Source organism: Misgurnus anguillicaudatus, chromosome 15, assembly GCF_027580225.2.
Source record: "Misgurnus anguillicaudatus chromosome 15, ASM2758022v2, whole genome shotgun sequence".
Taxonomy (NCBI): domain Eukaryota; kingdom Metazoa; phylum Chordata; class Actinopteri; order Cypriniformes; family Cobitidae; genus Misgurnus; species Misgurnus anguillicaudatus.
The window spans coordinates 35,937,226-35,954,199 of NC_073351.2; the positions used below are offsets into that span (position 1 = coordinate 35,937,226).

At 38.8% G+C, this 16,974-nt stretch overlaps 2 protein-coding genes across 3 annotated transcripts; both read right to left on the reverse strand.

The window, feature by feature from the left end:
• Window positions 1–16: 16 nt before the first annotated feature.
• Window positions 17–2,516, reverse strand: cox5ab (cytochrome c oxidase subunit 5Ab). The gene is made up of 5 exons (XM_073853897.1): window positions 2,356–2,516; window positions 1,905–2,021; window positions 1,060–1,181; window positions 603–732; window positions 17–126 (listed from the first exon to the last, which is right to left on the reverse strand). The coding sequence occupies exons 1-4, from the start codon at window positions 2,417–2,419 to the stop codon at window positions 619–621; spliced, it is 417 nt and encodes a 138-aa protein (XP_073709998.1). The 5' UTR covers window positions 2,420–2,516; the 3' UTR covers window positions 17–126; window positions 603–618.
• An 8,485-nt stretch (window positions 2,517–11,001) lies between these two features.
• Window positions 11,002–15,561, reverse strand: rpp25b (ribonuclease P/MRP subunit p25, b). 2 transcript variants are annotated; one of them, XR_008636734.2, is made up of 3 exons: window positions 15,216–15,561; window positions 14,239–15,060; window positions 11,002–12,732 (listed from the first exon to the last, which is right to left on the reverse strand). XR_008636734.2 is itself a non-coding variant. In XM_055175083.2 (2 exons), the coding sequence occupies exon 2, from the start codon at window positions 14,934–14,936 to the stop codon at window positions 14,304–14,306; it is 633 nt and encodes a 210-aa protein (XP_055031058.2). In that variant the 5' UTR covers window positions 14,937–15,060; window positions 15,216–15,561; the 3' UTR covers window positions 11,002–14,303. The 2 variants fall into 2 exon arrangements, 1 of the variants encoding a protein (XP_055031058.2); XM_055175083.2 differs by having other exon boundaries at window positions 11,002–15,060.
• Between the last annotated feature and the right edge of the window lie 1,413 nt (window positions 15,562–16,974).

Genomic DNA, 16,974 nt, shown 5'->3' on the forward strand with positions numbered 1-16,974 from the left:
AAACATTCTCTCACACTTTCAGTACAGTTTTGTTTATTGGGTCCATAATGTTATACAGACAGAAAAAAGTTTGACTTCCTGAAAATCACACAGTAAGTGGTGAGGTAGAATCCTCGTCAAAAAACCCTGAAATATAAAGAAAGACAAAGATCAGAGCATGTTTCCAGCGTGTTCTAAGATGTGCACATTGCGATGTTGATGCTAAAACAATATGTTGTGCACAATGTGCACCCCTAATGTAAATATGCATAATTAAACACACATATTTAAACCAAAATCCATGTTTTTCTTTTGAACCTGTTTGAACATAACTTGATTTAAAGCCAACCGGAAACTGTTTTTTCTCACAAAAGGTTTTCTTTTCTTATGAGATAATTAAGTATTTTAAATCAATATATTTACTTGTGTGGCAGGTAGCTGTGTTCATTTAAAATCAAAAGCTGTCAGAGCTTTGAACTATCTGCTGCTATGAGGTAAACTCTGATGCAAACAATCAGCTATAGTGGATCATTGTGTGGTAAGGTGTTACATTCATAATTTTATGACACAGTGTAAATATTTATTCAAAGCAACTCTTAATTCAACAGCAAATTAAGTTTTACCTGACCGCAAACAGCTTCATGCTTTATCAATGCCCAGCTCTTCTGGAGTGGAGATTCCCAACTCCTTCAGTGTGGGATTCAACTCCTGGATCACATATGGGTAGATCTCCTTATGAGGTCCTGATTTATCCTGAAGCAACATTTCAGTGAATTACAAAAGTGAGTAATGCACAATAGTACACATTTGACACTCAAAGTGTCGCACAATTATCATTCGGAGCTCAAATGCATTAATGACTTTCAAAAAGCCCCACAGCAGTCAATTAATAGTAAATATTAAGACTGAATGCACATCATGAAATCAGATTACCTCTTAAAATTCTTCTGTGATATCATTTCTAATTTACTTTTTAATAAATTGACTTTTTTATCTTTAATTACACTTAACACACACACACACACACACACACACAATAAGACAACACACAGTCTAAAGTCTAAACTTTAGTTTTCTCACTTTGACAGCTTCTAAGATGCGGATGGCGCTGGCCAGATCATTCAAGCGTCTGCAGGCGCGCAAAGCAGAATCTAAGATCTTGGGCTCAGGAACGAGATCGTAACCAATCAGTGTGTTCATACCTGAAGAGAAACCATGCCAAGAAAAGCAAAAACATCATCATCATCATCACGGAGAGCATGGGGCATCTCAGGTTGGTTTTCTCATGGAATGTGTCATGTGAAAATCATCCAGGTTAATATCTGAGGTTGGCAATCAGTTTTGTGTTTTGCTGTATCCAGGGTTGCTAAATTCTGGGAATTTTTAAGGCTCAAAACGTTCCATGGGAATTAACGAGAATATATGGGAATTAATGGGAATAAATTGGGAATTTAAAAAAGTTGCCTATAACAGGGAACTTAAAAGTAGTTAAAAAAAATCTTGCAGCATAATTTTGTTTATAAAACAACAAGATTTAATGCAATTTCAGTGTGTACCCTGCACATTCTTCAGTCACATGCACAGGGCCACTGAGGCCACACCCCCTGCATGTACTTGTATCACCTTGCATGTAGGGATGCATGATAAATTGCAAGCTATAGGAATGTGCATCTCTTCAGTAAAGCTCGTGCAGCCCTACTTGCATGCATGTCTGCTTATGACCAAACAAAATAATTAGTTATGTTTGTATATGATATAGTTCATATAAATTTCCCTATATTTCCAAATAATTCCCAATAATCCCCTTTTTAGTTACAAATTTGGAGTATTTCCAAAATTTCCCATATTAAGCTTCCATGGAAAGTTTCTGGAAATTTACCAGAAACTTTCCGGTCCTTTTGCAACCCTAGCTGTATGTTTGTCACCTTTGCGTAGTTCCCATGCATCGAGGTCTGGTTTGCTGAAGTACATCACCCAGCGAGAGTCAAACTCTTCATCTGTTTCAGCTTTGGCATGACTATAACATCTCACAGCCAGAGGAGCTACAAAACAGAAAAAAACTGACAGTTGTTAAACAGGAACAACAACATACAGTCACACAATTTACTGACTACATCTATACACAGGACACATCTATAAATCAAAAGTCAAATACAGGAATAGCTGAAGTATATCATGAGGGACTAAATAATGGTGGTATGAGATGCCAGGTTATTGTAGCTTAGCATGTACGTGTGTGAAAGAACAGACATGTACAGTACAACATGGGACGTGACAAGGACAAACGGAGATTGACACGTTTCACTGTAACAGTGAGGTCACCTCATACACTTCCACTGATATTTAACGTTTAATCTGTCAGATGTTAGTGTTCACCTGTGTATGATGTTCGTGTTCGGCTTAAACTCCTTAATCCTGCGCGCAGTACCGCTGGAAACATGATCACTGATCAGTGCGAGGAGTCCGAGGACAAAACTACTGAAGGAAACAGAACACGACGCACAGTGATGACGCAAACACAGACGGCGAACTGAGATGACGCAGAGAAAGAGGCGGGATTATGAATAGGAGGATCAGGCTTGTTCAACTTTGTGCGGCGCTGCAAAGACCGACAAGCAGATGACGCCAAAGAACCGCGAGAGCGAGTCAAGTATTCATACGTAGAAGTCTAATTTCGAATCGCTCTCGCGGTACTTTGACGTCATCCGTTTTGATCTTTATGTGATTTATTGTGATGCCCTTTTTTCCCCTTTATTTTACTCTCTTTTTAAGTTTATTTAAGTTTTGATTTCAAAATTGTATTTATTTATTCTCCTTTTCTTTTCTAAATAATTTTATTTATTTATGTTTCTACTTTTTGGTTATACTGTGTTATGATGAAGCATTTGCCTTTGTTATATCTAAAATTTTGTATTTAATGAAAAAAGGATTATTTACTTCAGTTATAAAGCTAAAACATTTTAAACATAATTAAAACAATATGTCTGGACTTTAATTTTAAATTGAAGACGTGTAAATATGATATGTTCACATTTTATAAATAAAATTTAAACTGCTATCTAACTATTTATTTGCAAATGTATAGGCTAATAATTTAAAAATCATAAAAAAAGTATATTAACACAGACATCAATTTTTTTATTTAATTTAAGCAGGTCTTTTAAAACGAGAAATAGAAAATTATTAAACTTATTTGATTTTATTAATTTAAATATTAATTAATTACATTTTATTTAAACTCTTATTTGGTTTAGTCTATAAATGCATTATATAAAAATGTATATATAAATGTATTATATAAATGTATTTATTCTATATTGTGATTTGATTATATTTTTCTCTTTACTGGTCTTATTTTCATGTTACCTATAGCATTTAGATTTCACATATTTAATTAGCTGTTTAATGTTTCACAATACTTTTACAACCCCTTTAGCATTTCTAAATCTTTTAAAACTGTAACATCTGTAAATGCACATTTTAGATCTCGAGTTGAATAATTTTACCACCAGATGGCCACAGAAACACACACATTGAGATTTGATAGACTTTCATGTTCATCATTACTGGTGTCGTGTGAGTGCCCACTACTGGCAGAATCTATGAAATAGATTTAAACAGAAATTAATCATAGTTTTTAGGTAATAACTGTGGTTTTGTTGGAGCAAGCCAGAATTTAACTGTAATTAAATTCATGGTTAATTTTCATAAGGGTACTGCTCCTGTTGTCCGTGTGCTGTACAAGTGTATGAAAATATTTGGTCAAATCTGTTAAAGTTAATATGAGTTATGTAAAAAATTTATTTTACTGCACACAAAGACAAAGCTGAAACATATTCAGGATTTGGGGATGCATGTATGTGATTCATCAAGTGTATTCAGTCCTCACACACACACACACCCATTATGTAGTTTAGGACATTTGTACAGTTATCACAGATTCCCCTCCGAGTCTGTCGTGCCTTTCAGCTGTTAATCAGAGTTTGTTTGATGTGTGTAATCCGCTAATATTGTTCAGTGTGTAAACTCTGGCAGGCTTTTATTCAGTGGACATTATCGTGTCTCACAGCTTTGACTCCAGCACTGTAATTACACCCTCAACTGCTCCCATTAATTCAACACACAGGAATTTCTGTCTCACTGCAGACGACCCTGATCTCAGTCCAGCTTGCTGAATATCAGCATGTGAACATAACCACACTGGTCTGGAAACAGCTACATTATTCGCTCCATTTCTATTTCTTCTTTGCAAGTACTATAAAAATGAATTTCCAAAGGAGCCTGTAAAAGGGAGCTGTGTTTTCTGTCTCATTTTAATTGAAGCAAATGTTGGAACCCTGCAGATAAAAACATGATGATGGCTGACACGGGTTAAAGCTGTCTGATAACCGTGCACATTAACTGTTGCTAAGGTAAGATCAGGGATGTTTTCGAGGCGGACCGCAGTGATAAATCCAAGAGCAGAGGTGCGCTGACCTGCATTTCTCCAGTTTTCATTTCCTTTTTGCACTCTTATTCAAAGCTGAAGTGATTTGCATAATTTCAGCACATTCTTTTTATGGATATTCATAGCTTTACTGTTCATTCATTTCCTTTGAATCAGTCGTAGTGTTATTTTCTGTCAGATCCGGATTGTGCAGCCTCAGGCCCATCCTGAGAGAAGCGCCCTGAAGCCCAGTAAATATTCCATTTAAAGGATCCTCAGATAAGAGCAGCTGAAAAACTGAGGCAGCGGCCATTCTTCTAGATAAGACCAAACCATCTGCAGAGAGAGAGATAGTGAACTTATACAACAAAACCCTCAACCACACAGAGAGAGAGAGAGAGAGAGAGAGAGAGAGAGAGAGAGAGAGAGAGAGAGAGAGACCTCAGGTTGAGCATTTTCTAAATAAATGTATTTTCAGCAAATGCTGCAGTCAGGCCACTTCACAATATACATAAATTAATTTCTTATTCTCACTTTAGAGATTTTAAAGGAAGTTTACTCACAATGAAACTTCATGATTTATAGACACTCATGTCACTACAGTTATATTCATAAGCAGAAATCTCCATTCAAAACCAGTTCAGAAAACATATTTTATTATATTGCAAAGTATTGCTTTTAATCCCTGTTGGTTGTGAGATGTCTGATATTTCATTAAAGGTTCAGTCTGTAAACTTGAGGAAGATCTTTTGGCAGCAATGCAAAGTAATACAGGAAACTGTGTATTCACTGCTGCATAAAGAAAAAACCTTACAAAATGAACTGTATTGTTTATATTACCTTAGAATGAGCTGTTCTTTTCTACATACACCACGGGTCCCCCGTGGAAGCCGCCATTTTGCGCAATCATGTTTGTACAGTAGCCCTAAATGGACAAACTGTTTTACAGAGGCTGTTTGTCACTTTGTTGTCTTAGACAATGACATGTTTATCCTGTGACGGCTACTGTGACGGCTTCTTTATGTGCTTCGAAAGTGAGGGGTGCAATTTGCAACCTCACCACTAGATGCTGCTAAAATCTACACACTGGACCTTTAAAGCCCCCAGTCTGTGACCCTACAGAACTGAAATCCACTCGCTGCCTGCAGCTCCGGCTTCAGCGACCCAGTATTCATTTAGTCTTCTGGAAAAAGGATAATGATGTATCTCGTTCCCTATCTCAGGGAACTGAGGTTACAGTTTTAACCGAAATGTACCCTTTTGAGGTAACTCGACGCTGCGTCATGAAATGACACTTTGGCGTTCTTCCCCAAAGTGTCATTTCATGACGCAGCGTCTTGTTCCCTATCTTAGGAAACCAAAGTTACAGTCATAAACGAGATGTTCCCTTTCGAGATAACCTGACGCTGCGTCATGAAATGACACTTTGGCGTTCTTCCCCAAAGTGTCATTTCATGATGCAGCGTCTTGTTCCCTATTCTCAGGGAACCTAGGTTACAGTTTTAACTGAAATGTACCCTTCTGAGGAAACTCGACGCTGCGTCATGAAATTACACTTTGGTGTTCTTCCCCAAAGTGTCATTTCATGATGCAGTGTCTTGTTCCCCATTCTCAGGGAACCAAGGTTACAGTTTTAACTGAAATGTACCCTTTTGAGGAAACTCGACGCTGCGTCATGAAATGACACTTTGGTGTTCTTCCCCAAAGTGTAATTTCATGACGCAGCGTCTTGTTCCCTATCTTAGGAAACCAAAGTTACAGTCATAAACGAGATGTTCCCTTTCAAGGTAACGCAACGCTACTTCATGAAATGACACTTTGGCATTCTTCCTCAAAGTGTAATTTCATGATGCAGCGTCTTGTTCCCTATCTCAGGGAACCGAGGTTACAGTTTTAACCGAGATGTTCCCTTTCGAGATAACCTGACGCTGCGTCATGAAATGACACTTTGGCGTTCTTCCCCAAAGTGTCATTTCATGATGCAGCGTCTTGTTCCCTATTCTCAGGGAACCGAGGTTACAGTTTTAACTGAAATGTACCCTTCTGAGGTAACTCGACGCTGTGTCATGAAATTACACTTTGGCGTTCTTCGCCAAAGTGTCATCTCATGATACAGCGTCTTGTTCCCTATCTTAGGAAACCAAGGTTACAGTTTTAACTGAAATGTACCCTTTTGAGGAAACTCGACGCTGCGTCATGAAATTACACTTTGGTGTTTTTCCCCAAAGTGTAATTTCATGACGCAGCGTTTTGTTCCCTATCTTAGAAAACCGAGGTTACAGTTATAACCGAGATGTTCCCTTTCGAGGTAACTCAAGCTGTGTCATGAAATTACACTTTGGCGTTCTTCCCCAAAGTGTAATTTCATGAAGCAGCATCTTGTTCCCTATCTTAGGAAACCAAAGTTACAGTCATAAACGAGATGTTCCCTTTCAAGGTAACTCAACGCTACTTCATGAAATGACACTTTGGCATTCTTCCTCAAAGTGTAATTTCATGATGCAGCGTCTTGTTCCCTATCTCAGGGAACCGAGGTTACAGTTTTAACCGAGATGTTCCCTTTCGAGATAACCTGACGCTGCGTCATGAAATGACACTTTGGCATTCTTCCCCAAAGTGTCATTTCATGATACAGCGTCTTGTTCCCTATTCTCAGGGAACCGAGGTTACAGTTTTAACTGAAATGTACCCTTCTGAGGTAACTCGACGCTGTGTCATGAAATTACACTTTGGCGTTCTTCGCCAAAGTGTCATCTCATGATACAGCGTCTTGTTCCCTATCTTAGGAAACCAAGGTTACAGTTTTAACTGAAATGTACCCTTTTGAGGAAACTCGACGCTGCGTCATGAAATTACACTTTGGTGTTTTTCCCCAAAGTGTAATTTCATGATGCAGCGTTTTGTTCCCTATCTTAGAAAACCGAGGTTACAGTTATAACCGAGATGTTCCCTTTCGAGGTAACTCAAGCTGTGTCATGAAATTACACTTTGGCGTTCTTCCCCAAAGTGTCATTTCATGATGCAGCGTCTTGTTCCCTATTCTCAGGGAACCAAGGTTACAGTTTTAACTGAAATGTACCCTTTTGAGGAAACTCGACGCTGCGTCATGAAATTACACTTTGGTGTTTTTCCCCAAAGTGTCATTTCATGATGCAGCGTCTTGTTCCCTATCTTAGGAAACCAAAGTTACAGTCATAAACGAGATGTTCCCTTTCAAGGTAACTCAACACTACGTCATGAAATTACACTTTGGTGTTCTTCCCCAAAGTGTCATTTCATGATGCAGCGTCTTGTTCCCTATCTCAGGGAACCGAGGTTACAGTTTTAACTGAAATGTACCCTTCTGAGGAAACTCGACGCTGCGTCATGAAATTACACTTTGGCGTTCTTCGCCAAAGTGTCATTTCATGATACAGCGTCTTGTTCCCTATCTTAGGAAACCAAAGTTACAGTTTTAACTGAAATGTACCCTTTTGAGGAAACTCGACGCTGCGTCATGAAATTACACTTTGGTGTTTTTCCCCAAAGTGTAATTTCATGATGCAGCGTCTTGTTCCCTATCTTAGGAAACCAAAGTTACAGTCATAAACGAGATGTTCCCTTTCAAGGTAACTCAACACTACGTCATGAAATTACACTTTGGTGTTCTTCCCCAAAGTGTCATTTCATGATGCAGCGTCTTGTTCCCTATCTCAGGGAACCGAGGTTACAGTTTTAACTGAAATGTACCCTTCTGAGGAAACTCGACGCTGCGTCATGAAATTACACTTTGGCGTTCTTCGCCAAAGTGTCATTTCATGATACAGCGTCTTGTTCCCTATCTTAGGAAACCAAGGTTACAGTTTTAACTGAAATGAACCCTTTTGAGGAAACTCGACGCTGCGTCATGAAATTACACTTTGGTGTTTTTCCCCAAAGTGTAATTTCATGACGCAACGTCTTGTTCCCTATCTTAGAAAACCAAGGTTACAGTTTTAACTGAAATGTACCCTTCTGAGGTAACTCGACGCTGTGTCATGAAATTACACTTTGGCGTTCTTCGCCAAAGTGTCATCTCATGATACAGCGTCTTGTTCCCTATCTTAGGAAACCAAGGTTACAGTTTTAACTGAAATGTACCCTTTTGAGGAAACTCGACGCTGCGTCATGAAATTACACTTTGGTGTTTTTTCCCAAAGTGTAATTTCATGACGCAGCGTTTTGTTCCCTATCTTAGAAAACCGAGGTTACAGTTATAACCGAGATGTTCCCTTTCGAGGTAACTCAAGCTGTGTCATGAAATTACACTTTGGCGTTCTTCCCCAAAGTGTCATTTCATGATGCAGCGTCTTGTTCCCTATTCTCAGGGAACCAAGGTTACAGTTTTAACTGAAATGTACCCTTTTGAGGAAACTCGACGCTGCGTCATGAAATGACACTTTGGTGTTTTTCCCCAAAGTGTAATTTCATGATGCAGCGTCTTGTTCCCTATCTTAGGAAACCAAAGTTACAGTCATAAACGAGATGTTCCCTTTCAAGGTAACTCAACACTACGTCATGAAATTACACTTTGGTGTTCTTCCCCAAAGTGTCATTTCATGATGCAGCGTCTTGTTCCCTATTCTCAGGGAACCGAGGTTACAGTTTTAACTGAAATGTACCCTTCTGAGGAAACTCGACGCTGCGTCATGAAATTACACTTTGGCGTTCTTCGCCAAAGTGTCATTTCATGATACAGCGTCTTGTTCCCTATCTTAGGAAACCAAAGTTACAGTTTTAACTGAAATGTACCCTTTTGAGGAAACTCGACGCTGCGTCATGAAATTACACTTTGGTGTTTTTCCCCAAAGTGTAATTTCATGATGCAGCGTCTTGTTCCCTATCTTAGGAAACCAAAGTTACAGTTTTAACTGAAATGTACCCTTTTGAGGAAACTCGACGCTGCGTCATGAAATTACACTTTGGTGTTTTTCCCCAAAGTGTAATTTCATGATGCAGCGTCTTGTTCCCTATCTTAGGAAACCAAAGTTACAGTCATAAACGAGATGTTCCCTTTCAAGGTAACTCAACACTACGTCATGAAATTACACTTTGGTGTTCTTCCCCAAAGTGTCATTTCATGATGCAGCGTCTTGTTCCCTATCTCAGGGAACCGAGGTTACAGTTTTAACTGAAATGTAACCTTCTGAGGAAACTCGACGCTGCGTCATGAAATTACACTTTGGTGTTCTTCCCCAAAGTGTCATTTCATGATACAGCGTCTTGTTCCCTATCTTAGGAAACCAAGGTTACAGTTTTAACTGAAATGAACCCTTTTGAGGAAACTCGACGCTGCGTCATGAAATTACACTTTGGTGTTTTTCCCCAAAGTGTAATTTCATGACGCAACGTCTTGTTCCCTATCTTAGAAAACCAAGGTTACAGTTTTAACTGAAATGTACCCTTTTGAGGAAACTCGACGCTGCGTCATGAAATTACACTTTGGTGTTTTTCCCCAAAGTGTCATTTCATGATACAGCATCTTGTTCCCTATCTTAGGAAACCAAGGTTACAGTTTTAACTGAAATGTACCCTTTTGAGGAAACTCGACGCTGCGTCATGAAATTACACTTTGGTGTTTTTCCCCAAAGTGTAATTTCATGACGCAGCGTCTTGTTCCCTATCTTAGAAAACCGAGGTTACAGTTATAACCGAGATGTTCCCTTTCGAGGTAACTCAAGCTGTGTCATGAAATTACACTTTGGCGTTCTTCCCCAAAGTGTCATTTCATGATGCAGCGTCTTGTTCCCTATCTTAGGAAACCAAAGTTACAGTCATAAACGAGATGTTCCCTTTCAAGGTAACTCGACGCTGCGTCATGAAATTACACTTTGGTGTTCTTCCCCAAAGTGTCATTTCATGATGCAGCGTCTTGTTCCCTATCTCAGGGAACCGAGGTTACAGTTTTAACCGAGATGTTCCCTTTCGAGATAACCTGACGCTGCGTCATGAAATGACACTTTGGCGTTCTTCCCCGAATTGTCATTTCATGACGCAGCGTCTTGTTCCCTATCTTAGAAAACCGAGGTTACAGTTATAACCGAGATGTTCCCTTTCGAGGTAACTCAAACTGTGTCATGAAATTACACTTTGGTTTTCTTCCCCAAAATGTCATTTCATGACGCAGCGTCTTGTTCCCTATATCAGGGAACTGAGGTTACAGTCATAACCGAGACGTTTAAACATTATAAAGTATGTTACACATGTTCTGTTGTATTCTATATACAGTATATCTGCACATAAATTCTGTTTTGCATCTTCAGGACAAAACTTCTGTCTGTGCAACATATAAGGCGGCATTGAAAGGAAACATCATTTATATTGTGTGACCTGTTAAACCAGAAGCATGCTGTACCGGGTCATGGATCAGTTCTCAGTGTGTTAATGTGTGTGCTCTTCTCTTTATCTGTCTCCTCCTGCTGGAGTTCTGCCTTGCATCCATCTGCATTTTCACACACCGCACAGAATTTCAAACACCTGCCTGCCTCAGGTTGCTGTAATATTTACTGTGTAATGTGTGTGTTTGTGTGATTTACATTAACTGTTGACACAGATAAGACCTCATCTCTGATTACAGCCCCCAGTCTGTGACCCTACAGAACCGAAATCCACTCGCTGCCTGCAGCTCCGGCTTCAGCGACCCATTATTCATTTAGTCTGCTGGAAAAAGGATAATGATGTGTCCATCACAGGACAGAGAACTTCAGCAGAGACATACACAGTAAAAAACAAAAGGTTTTATAAGAGAATTTAGCTTTTATTTATTTTAAATTAAGTGTATTTAAAGTGGTTAATGTCGTTATCTTATTTTTGACGTGTGTGTGGCATATAGCAGCTTTTGCATCTTCTAATGCATGATCACACTTTTATACTGTAACCTTCATAGACACACTGCTCAGTATTTATATTTGTGGTTGCAGTCAAATAAACGATGGACCTGTCACTGAACATTATAAATAAAATCTATTGTGTTTAACAAAAAAATAACACCATACAGGTTGAGAAAAGCATGAAAATGAGAGACTTTAATCATTGTGCTGCTTTTCATCGTTCAGAAAGTCCATTTGGACGGCAGATCTGCACAATTAGATTGCAGCGTTGCAGTGTTTGTGTACACATATTAAAAGCATGTCAGAGACATTTTGATAAATTGAAGGCATTAAGTGGTTTTCAGGCCTCAAGAGATTTTCATTACGATCAAGAGAAACGTCCTGAGGTTAGACAGAGAGAGAGAGAGAGAGAGACAAACTCAGTCTCTGTTAGAAAAACCTTACAGACATCAGTGATGAATGCTGCTGGGAAAGTCTCTGATAGAGACAATCTGTGAGGATGTTTGGAGAAAACAACAGATCGTGATTTTGATGAAGTGACTGTCAGAAACGTGCACACACACATATACACGCATGCACGCACACACGCACGCACTCTCTCTCTTTCTCTCTCTTTGTGTGTGTGAAGTTGCTCATCTCATGCATCATACACACAGGGTGCATGTTGTGTAAGTAGGTGTATGTGGAAATTATCTGAATAAAAGTCTATGATTTTGTTATGCACTGTACCATGAAGAGATTTCATTATAAAGTCAACAATATACGGGATTCAAAAGCTTTCTCACTTGTGCAGGACAGAAATATTTTCTTTGGAGTAACTTTTGATGTCATGTTGCCCATGTGCACCTCAGGGTCATCACTATGCATGTCAAACAATGTTTCACTGCTTTTTACATAAACCACATAAGCAAGAGAACAGAAGATTGCTTTAAGAAAAGATTAAATATGTATGATAAGCATCAAACACACATATACTCTGTGACATTAAATAGCAAAGAAACAGAAATGACAGACGGATTGTGGCTCAGTTTACAGATCAAGTGATATCAGATGTCTCAGGATTATATACACTGAAAGTTTTGTCAGTATTGAACAGCAGTAAAGTTTCTTTCTTACTGTTATGCAAGTAGCAAATTATTTATTTACACAAAGTTGCAGAAGAAAACATACATACAACAACATACATTTATGTTTGTACAGCGTGATGCTCTGAACAGGTGAATCTCAGGTGAAAACATGCTCAGGTTTCAACCCCAAAAAACCAAAAGAACAAAATGTTGCATACTTTTAAAATGATATTATGCAGACTGTAACCTTTAATTAATATTATTTACATGACATGATAAGCATAAATAATTTGGCCATATTTCAGCAATAAGTGCTTGAAAGAAAAGATGTTCAACTGTCAACAATGAGGAAGATAATAAAGGGTCATCATCCGGCTGTTTCTCTTCACTACTGTAGGTCAGATTTGATTTGCTGTGATAAGAAAAGTAAATGTTAACACCCAGCCAGAAATTTAAAAGGTGTTTAATCAAGGGAAAATTTGGACTGTCAGTGATGTCTAACCACAGCCCAAAAATAAATGAAATACATTTTAATGAAATAAATCAATAAATGAAAGCAAACAGCTTGTAATCACTGTTGACTTTGTTTACATGATGGAATATCAGACATCTCACAAGCAGTGGCGGATTTAGAAAATTTGTGGCCAAGGCGAAGGTAGGTATGGGGCCCCCCTATCCGATCTATAAAAGAGATCGATAAAAGTTTTTTACTCCAAAATGAAGATGGAAAGCAGAGAACACACAAAGTGTAGCACTACACAAACCAATAGAGAATAAGTTAATGGGGCAAAAACGAAGAGTAAATGAGGGAGAAAAAATTAAAATCTGATGCTGCACAAAAACTAGCAATGCATCAAAGCCAATGTTGTTACTAATATTTCACATGCCCAAGACTGTGATAAAAGGTAAAAAAAAATCCAGTCCACAATCACTTTTTATATTGAAAATAAGTAATATGTAAAAGTAGTATGTGTGTTTCCTCAAATCAGTTTTGAGTTTTTGAAAAAAATCATTGGCAATTAAAGAGTAATTGGATTTTTTTAATTAACATTTAGCAGTTTTAATCAGGACTGAGATTGATTAACAGATTTATTCTGATGCTTACAGCAGTTTAATTTGGTGGATGTTTTCTTCACGAACATAACGAAAGGGTTGTGAATTTGCCCACAGTGTATTGTTGAGTTTTTGACTGCATGTTCAAAGCATTTTCCCAAAATATGTCTCACAATAAGATTTGTCACCAAAAATCATTCCATTTGCTGAAACACAGAGAAAGTTGTTCCCAACATAACATAAGGGTTAAATTAGTTTTTCTGTTATAAGGTTAATTATTTGGTTGGTTGGGGGCCCCTTAATATGACCGCTGGTAGGGGGCCCCAAGCAGCCGCCTATCTATGCCTTTATGTTAAGACCGCCTCTGCTCACAAGTAATTTTGACAAAAAACACATGTAACCAAATTCAAGTTTATTTTGGCTAGTAGTGGGCTACTCATAGCCAGGTCTATAGTTAACCTAGATGGTCAAATGGCACCTATTGTTTGCTGGGTATGTCAAGCAACCTGCGAATCTGACTTTACTTATATATCTCATATCACTTTCATTTTCATTTATGCATTCGGCAGATGCTTTTATCCAAAGATGAATTACAACACATACATTTATTATCACTATATGTGTTCGAACTCATGACCTTTTACGCTGTTAAAGCAATGCTCTACCACTGAGCTATACAGGAGTGTGCTCATATGTGTGAATTAATTTCTATGAATTGTATTAGTTATATATAACTTTAAGATGTTGATTGAAAGTGAGTTTGTAAAATCATAAAGATCAAAGATTCTCAACATTTTTCTTCACTGTTACACTAAAAGTTCAGCTGAGAAGTAAAAATGTGATTTTTTTTCAGAGAAAGACTCACAGATTCTCTGGATGAGAACCGGGTGTCTTCATTGGTCTTCATGGGTCGTCATATAGCCATAAAGCTCATAGGCACTGTCTTTTTGCCTGTGGCTCTACCAGAGAACCAAATGAGTCTATAGATCTTTTCTCCATCGCACATGAAGCCTCTCCTCCATTTCTCTCATCCCAGACAGTCTCCGGAGGCTGATATCCCGGTTCTAGAGGATCAAGAGGATCTTTGGAGAGCAGAATGCTGATGGATGGAAGAGTCCGGTGTACGGTCATCTCCGAGTCTCCTCCTTCCTGACTCTCCCAGACCTCTCGCACGCTCTTGTATTGCAGTTTGGTCATCTGATGAAGACCGCCAATCTTCCTCTTCATGATCTCGGCACAGGTGATGGTTTTGGTGACGGCCCGGCCCGACCCACTGAACACGACCCGTCTCAGTCCCGTCTGACCACCGTCGCGTGCCTCGTCCTGCATACGTGTCATGGCAAAACCCATGAGATTGCGAATTTTGCTGCCCTCTTTCACCTTCATTTCCAACACACCTGCCGGCAGTCCGGGAAACGGGCTCAAACTTTCCTCTTCGATTCGACACACTTTCTTGAAACGGACCGCGTGACCGTGCTTGAGTTCAAGGTTTGCTGGTGGTGGTGGTGGGGTCGGGGAGGTGGAGGCACACAGGCGGGCTTCCCGATCGGCAATCGCCTCCATGTCAGGATATTTGATATGGACTGCTAAATGTGCCAAACAGACAATCTTTCCTTCATTTTAAATACTCAATGCTGTCTCATCGAGTCTTGTGCGTGTCCTGCAGGTAAAATGCTCCCACAAAAACCTGAAAATAGAGTTAGAGAGGATCATGTCTGTAACACTGGCATTTCAAAAGCATAGAGAAATAATGCACAGAGGAAATAAACCATTTGACAACATCATCAGGCAAAGCTGAAAACCATTTTAAATATTACACAAAGCTGAAAGGGTTTAAATTACCAACGTGTCTCCTGAAGCAGTGAAGCAGGTGAGGCTGTTATTAACTTTTCTTCTGGAGTTTAACTTTCAGAGAACAACACATTCAATATTAAGAAATGATCCAGGTTGAAGTCTCTTGTCTCCTCAGTCCTCTCTGTCCTCCTGATGTCCGTCTCACTGTGCAGATGTGGCCACTGGAGAGCATCTTTCTCACGTTCACTGCGTTTCTCTGTTCCTCCTCTTCCTCCACGTGCTGGTGGCTTCTTCAGAGCTGTGATCGCTCCGTATCTCTGCTGGCACTCCTGCTGCTTCAAACATGCAGGCGGGGAACTGAGAGAGAAAGAGAGAGAGAGAGAGAGAGAGAGAGAGAGAGAGAAAGAGAGAGAGAACCCTGTCTTCTTAAAGTCACAGTAGCCTAGTGTCAGATCCTAAATTAATAATCTTACTCATGGGTATTCAAACCGGGGTTCATGGTGGTTTTATCAATTATATTTGTTGTTGAAAAAATACAATTAGGGATCAACCAAAAGGCATTCATTGGTTTTTAGTGAAAATTAAGGCTTGATTAAAACAAAGAGCATAACGTTCTCATTTTAAAATGTATTTAGTAACATTTAAAAGTTATGTAGTAAACAGCATGTGACTGTGTATACCCAAAATGATTGTTTTAACGTTTTGGTAACCAGACAGGCACATAAACAGCACGCAGTGTGAAAAGTTGAGTAATGAATATGCCAAATTCCAATTTTGCGTGCATATGATATGCCAGTCCTTTTCTGTTCACTTAAAGCAACACTAAAGAGTTTTTTTTACCTTAAAATAACGTTTCCAAAAAAGTTTCAGTCGTTCATCCACTCAAAACAGGGTGACATTCGCTTTGCAGCCCTCTATTGGCCAAAACCGCACTAAAGAAGTTTCCAACCGTCGGGTCGCGGTCATGGCCGTAGCTACCATTGAGGACACCGAGGTCATGTCCTCGGTAGTTTTTCTTGAAGTTTTGTTTCATTTTGATGTGAAAATAGCAGACGAAACAATTATCCTTGCATCTACGGACCATCACGTGAAGTGATGGAAATAACGGCGTTATAAATAAACGTCGTTACTAACAGTGTTATTTTTTCAGTAACGAATAATCAAATAAATTTTCGTCGTTACTGTTAATGACATTAAAATGTTGCGCGTTAATCTCACTGAAGCGAGTAGACTATCAGACAGGCAATGTTTTTCTCTTCAACTGATGATGATTGGTCTGTGTATGTTAGAGGGGGTGGGGCAACCACATAACCAATGATGACTGGCTGAATTTCCATTGTTAGCCAACCAGAAGCAGGCTTAGTTCAAGTTCATACACTGTATAAACATGCACAGCAGTGCCGTGTTGCCAACTTGAAGATGATTTTGTCCCTAGATTTAGCAATTCTTAAACCCCTTTAGCGACTTAAAAAAAAGTCGAAAATCTAGCGATCTTTTCTGGCGTGGTGGGAGACTGACGCGAGAGCATGTATCATTCTCTAATCTGAAGGTGCATGGTTAAATGCTTGAAATTACTTTTGTAGACCAAAAATATACCTGTGCCAAACTGACTAATTTTGTTAATAATTATTAGAAAACCAAAAATGTATTTTTGAAATAGATGACTTACACTGAATATTGAAGAAAAATCAGCCATTAAGAGCCCATATTATATATAAACTCCTTCTATACTCTTAAAAATTTACCCTAAATTGAAAATTTAAGAAGCTTCGTAAAAAAATTACACAGTCTTGCAGTTTTTAGGCAA

Coding starts and splice junctions, on each gene's coding strand:
- rpp25b (XM_055175083.2), bottom strand. CDS start 14,936: ATGGAGGCGATTGCCGATCGGGAAGCCCGCCTGTGTGCCTCCACCTCC.
- cox5ab (XM_073853897.1), bottom strand. CDS start 2,419: ATGTTTCCAGCGGTACTGCGCGCAGGATTAAGGAGTTTAAGCCGAACA. Junction 1,182..1,904: donor TGCATGGGAACTACGCAAAG/GTGACAAACATA, acceptor GTTTCTCTTCAG/GTATGAACACACTGATTGGT. Junction 733..1,059: donor GCATCTTAGAAGCTGTCAAA/GTGAGAAAACTA, acceptor ATGTTGCTTCAG/GATAAATCAGGACCTCATAA.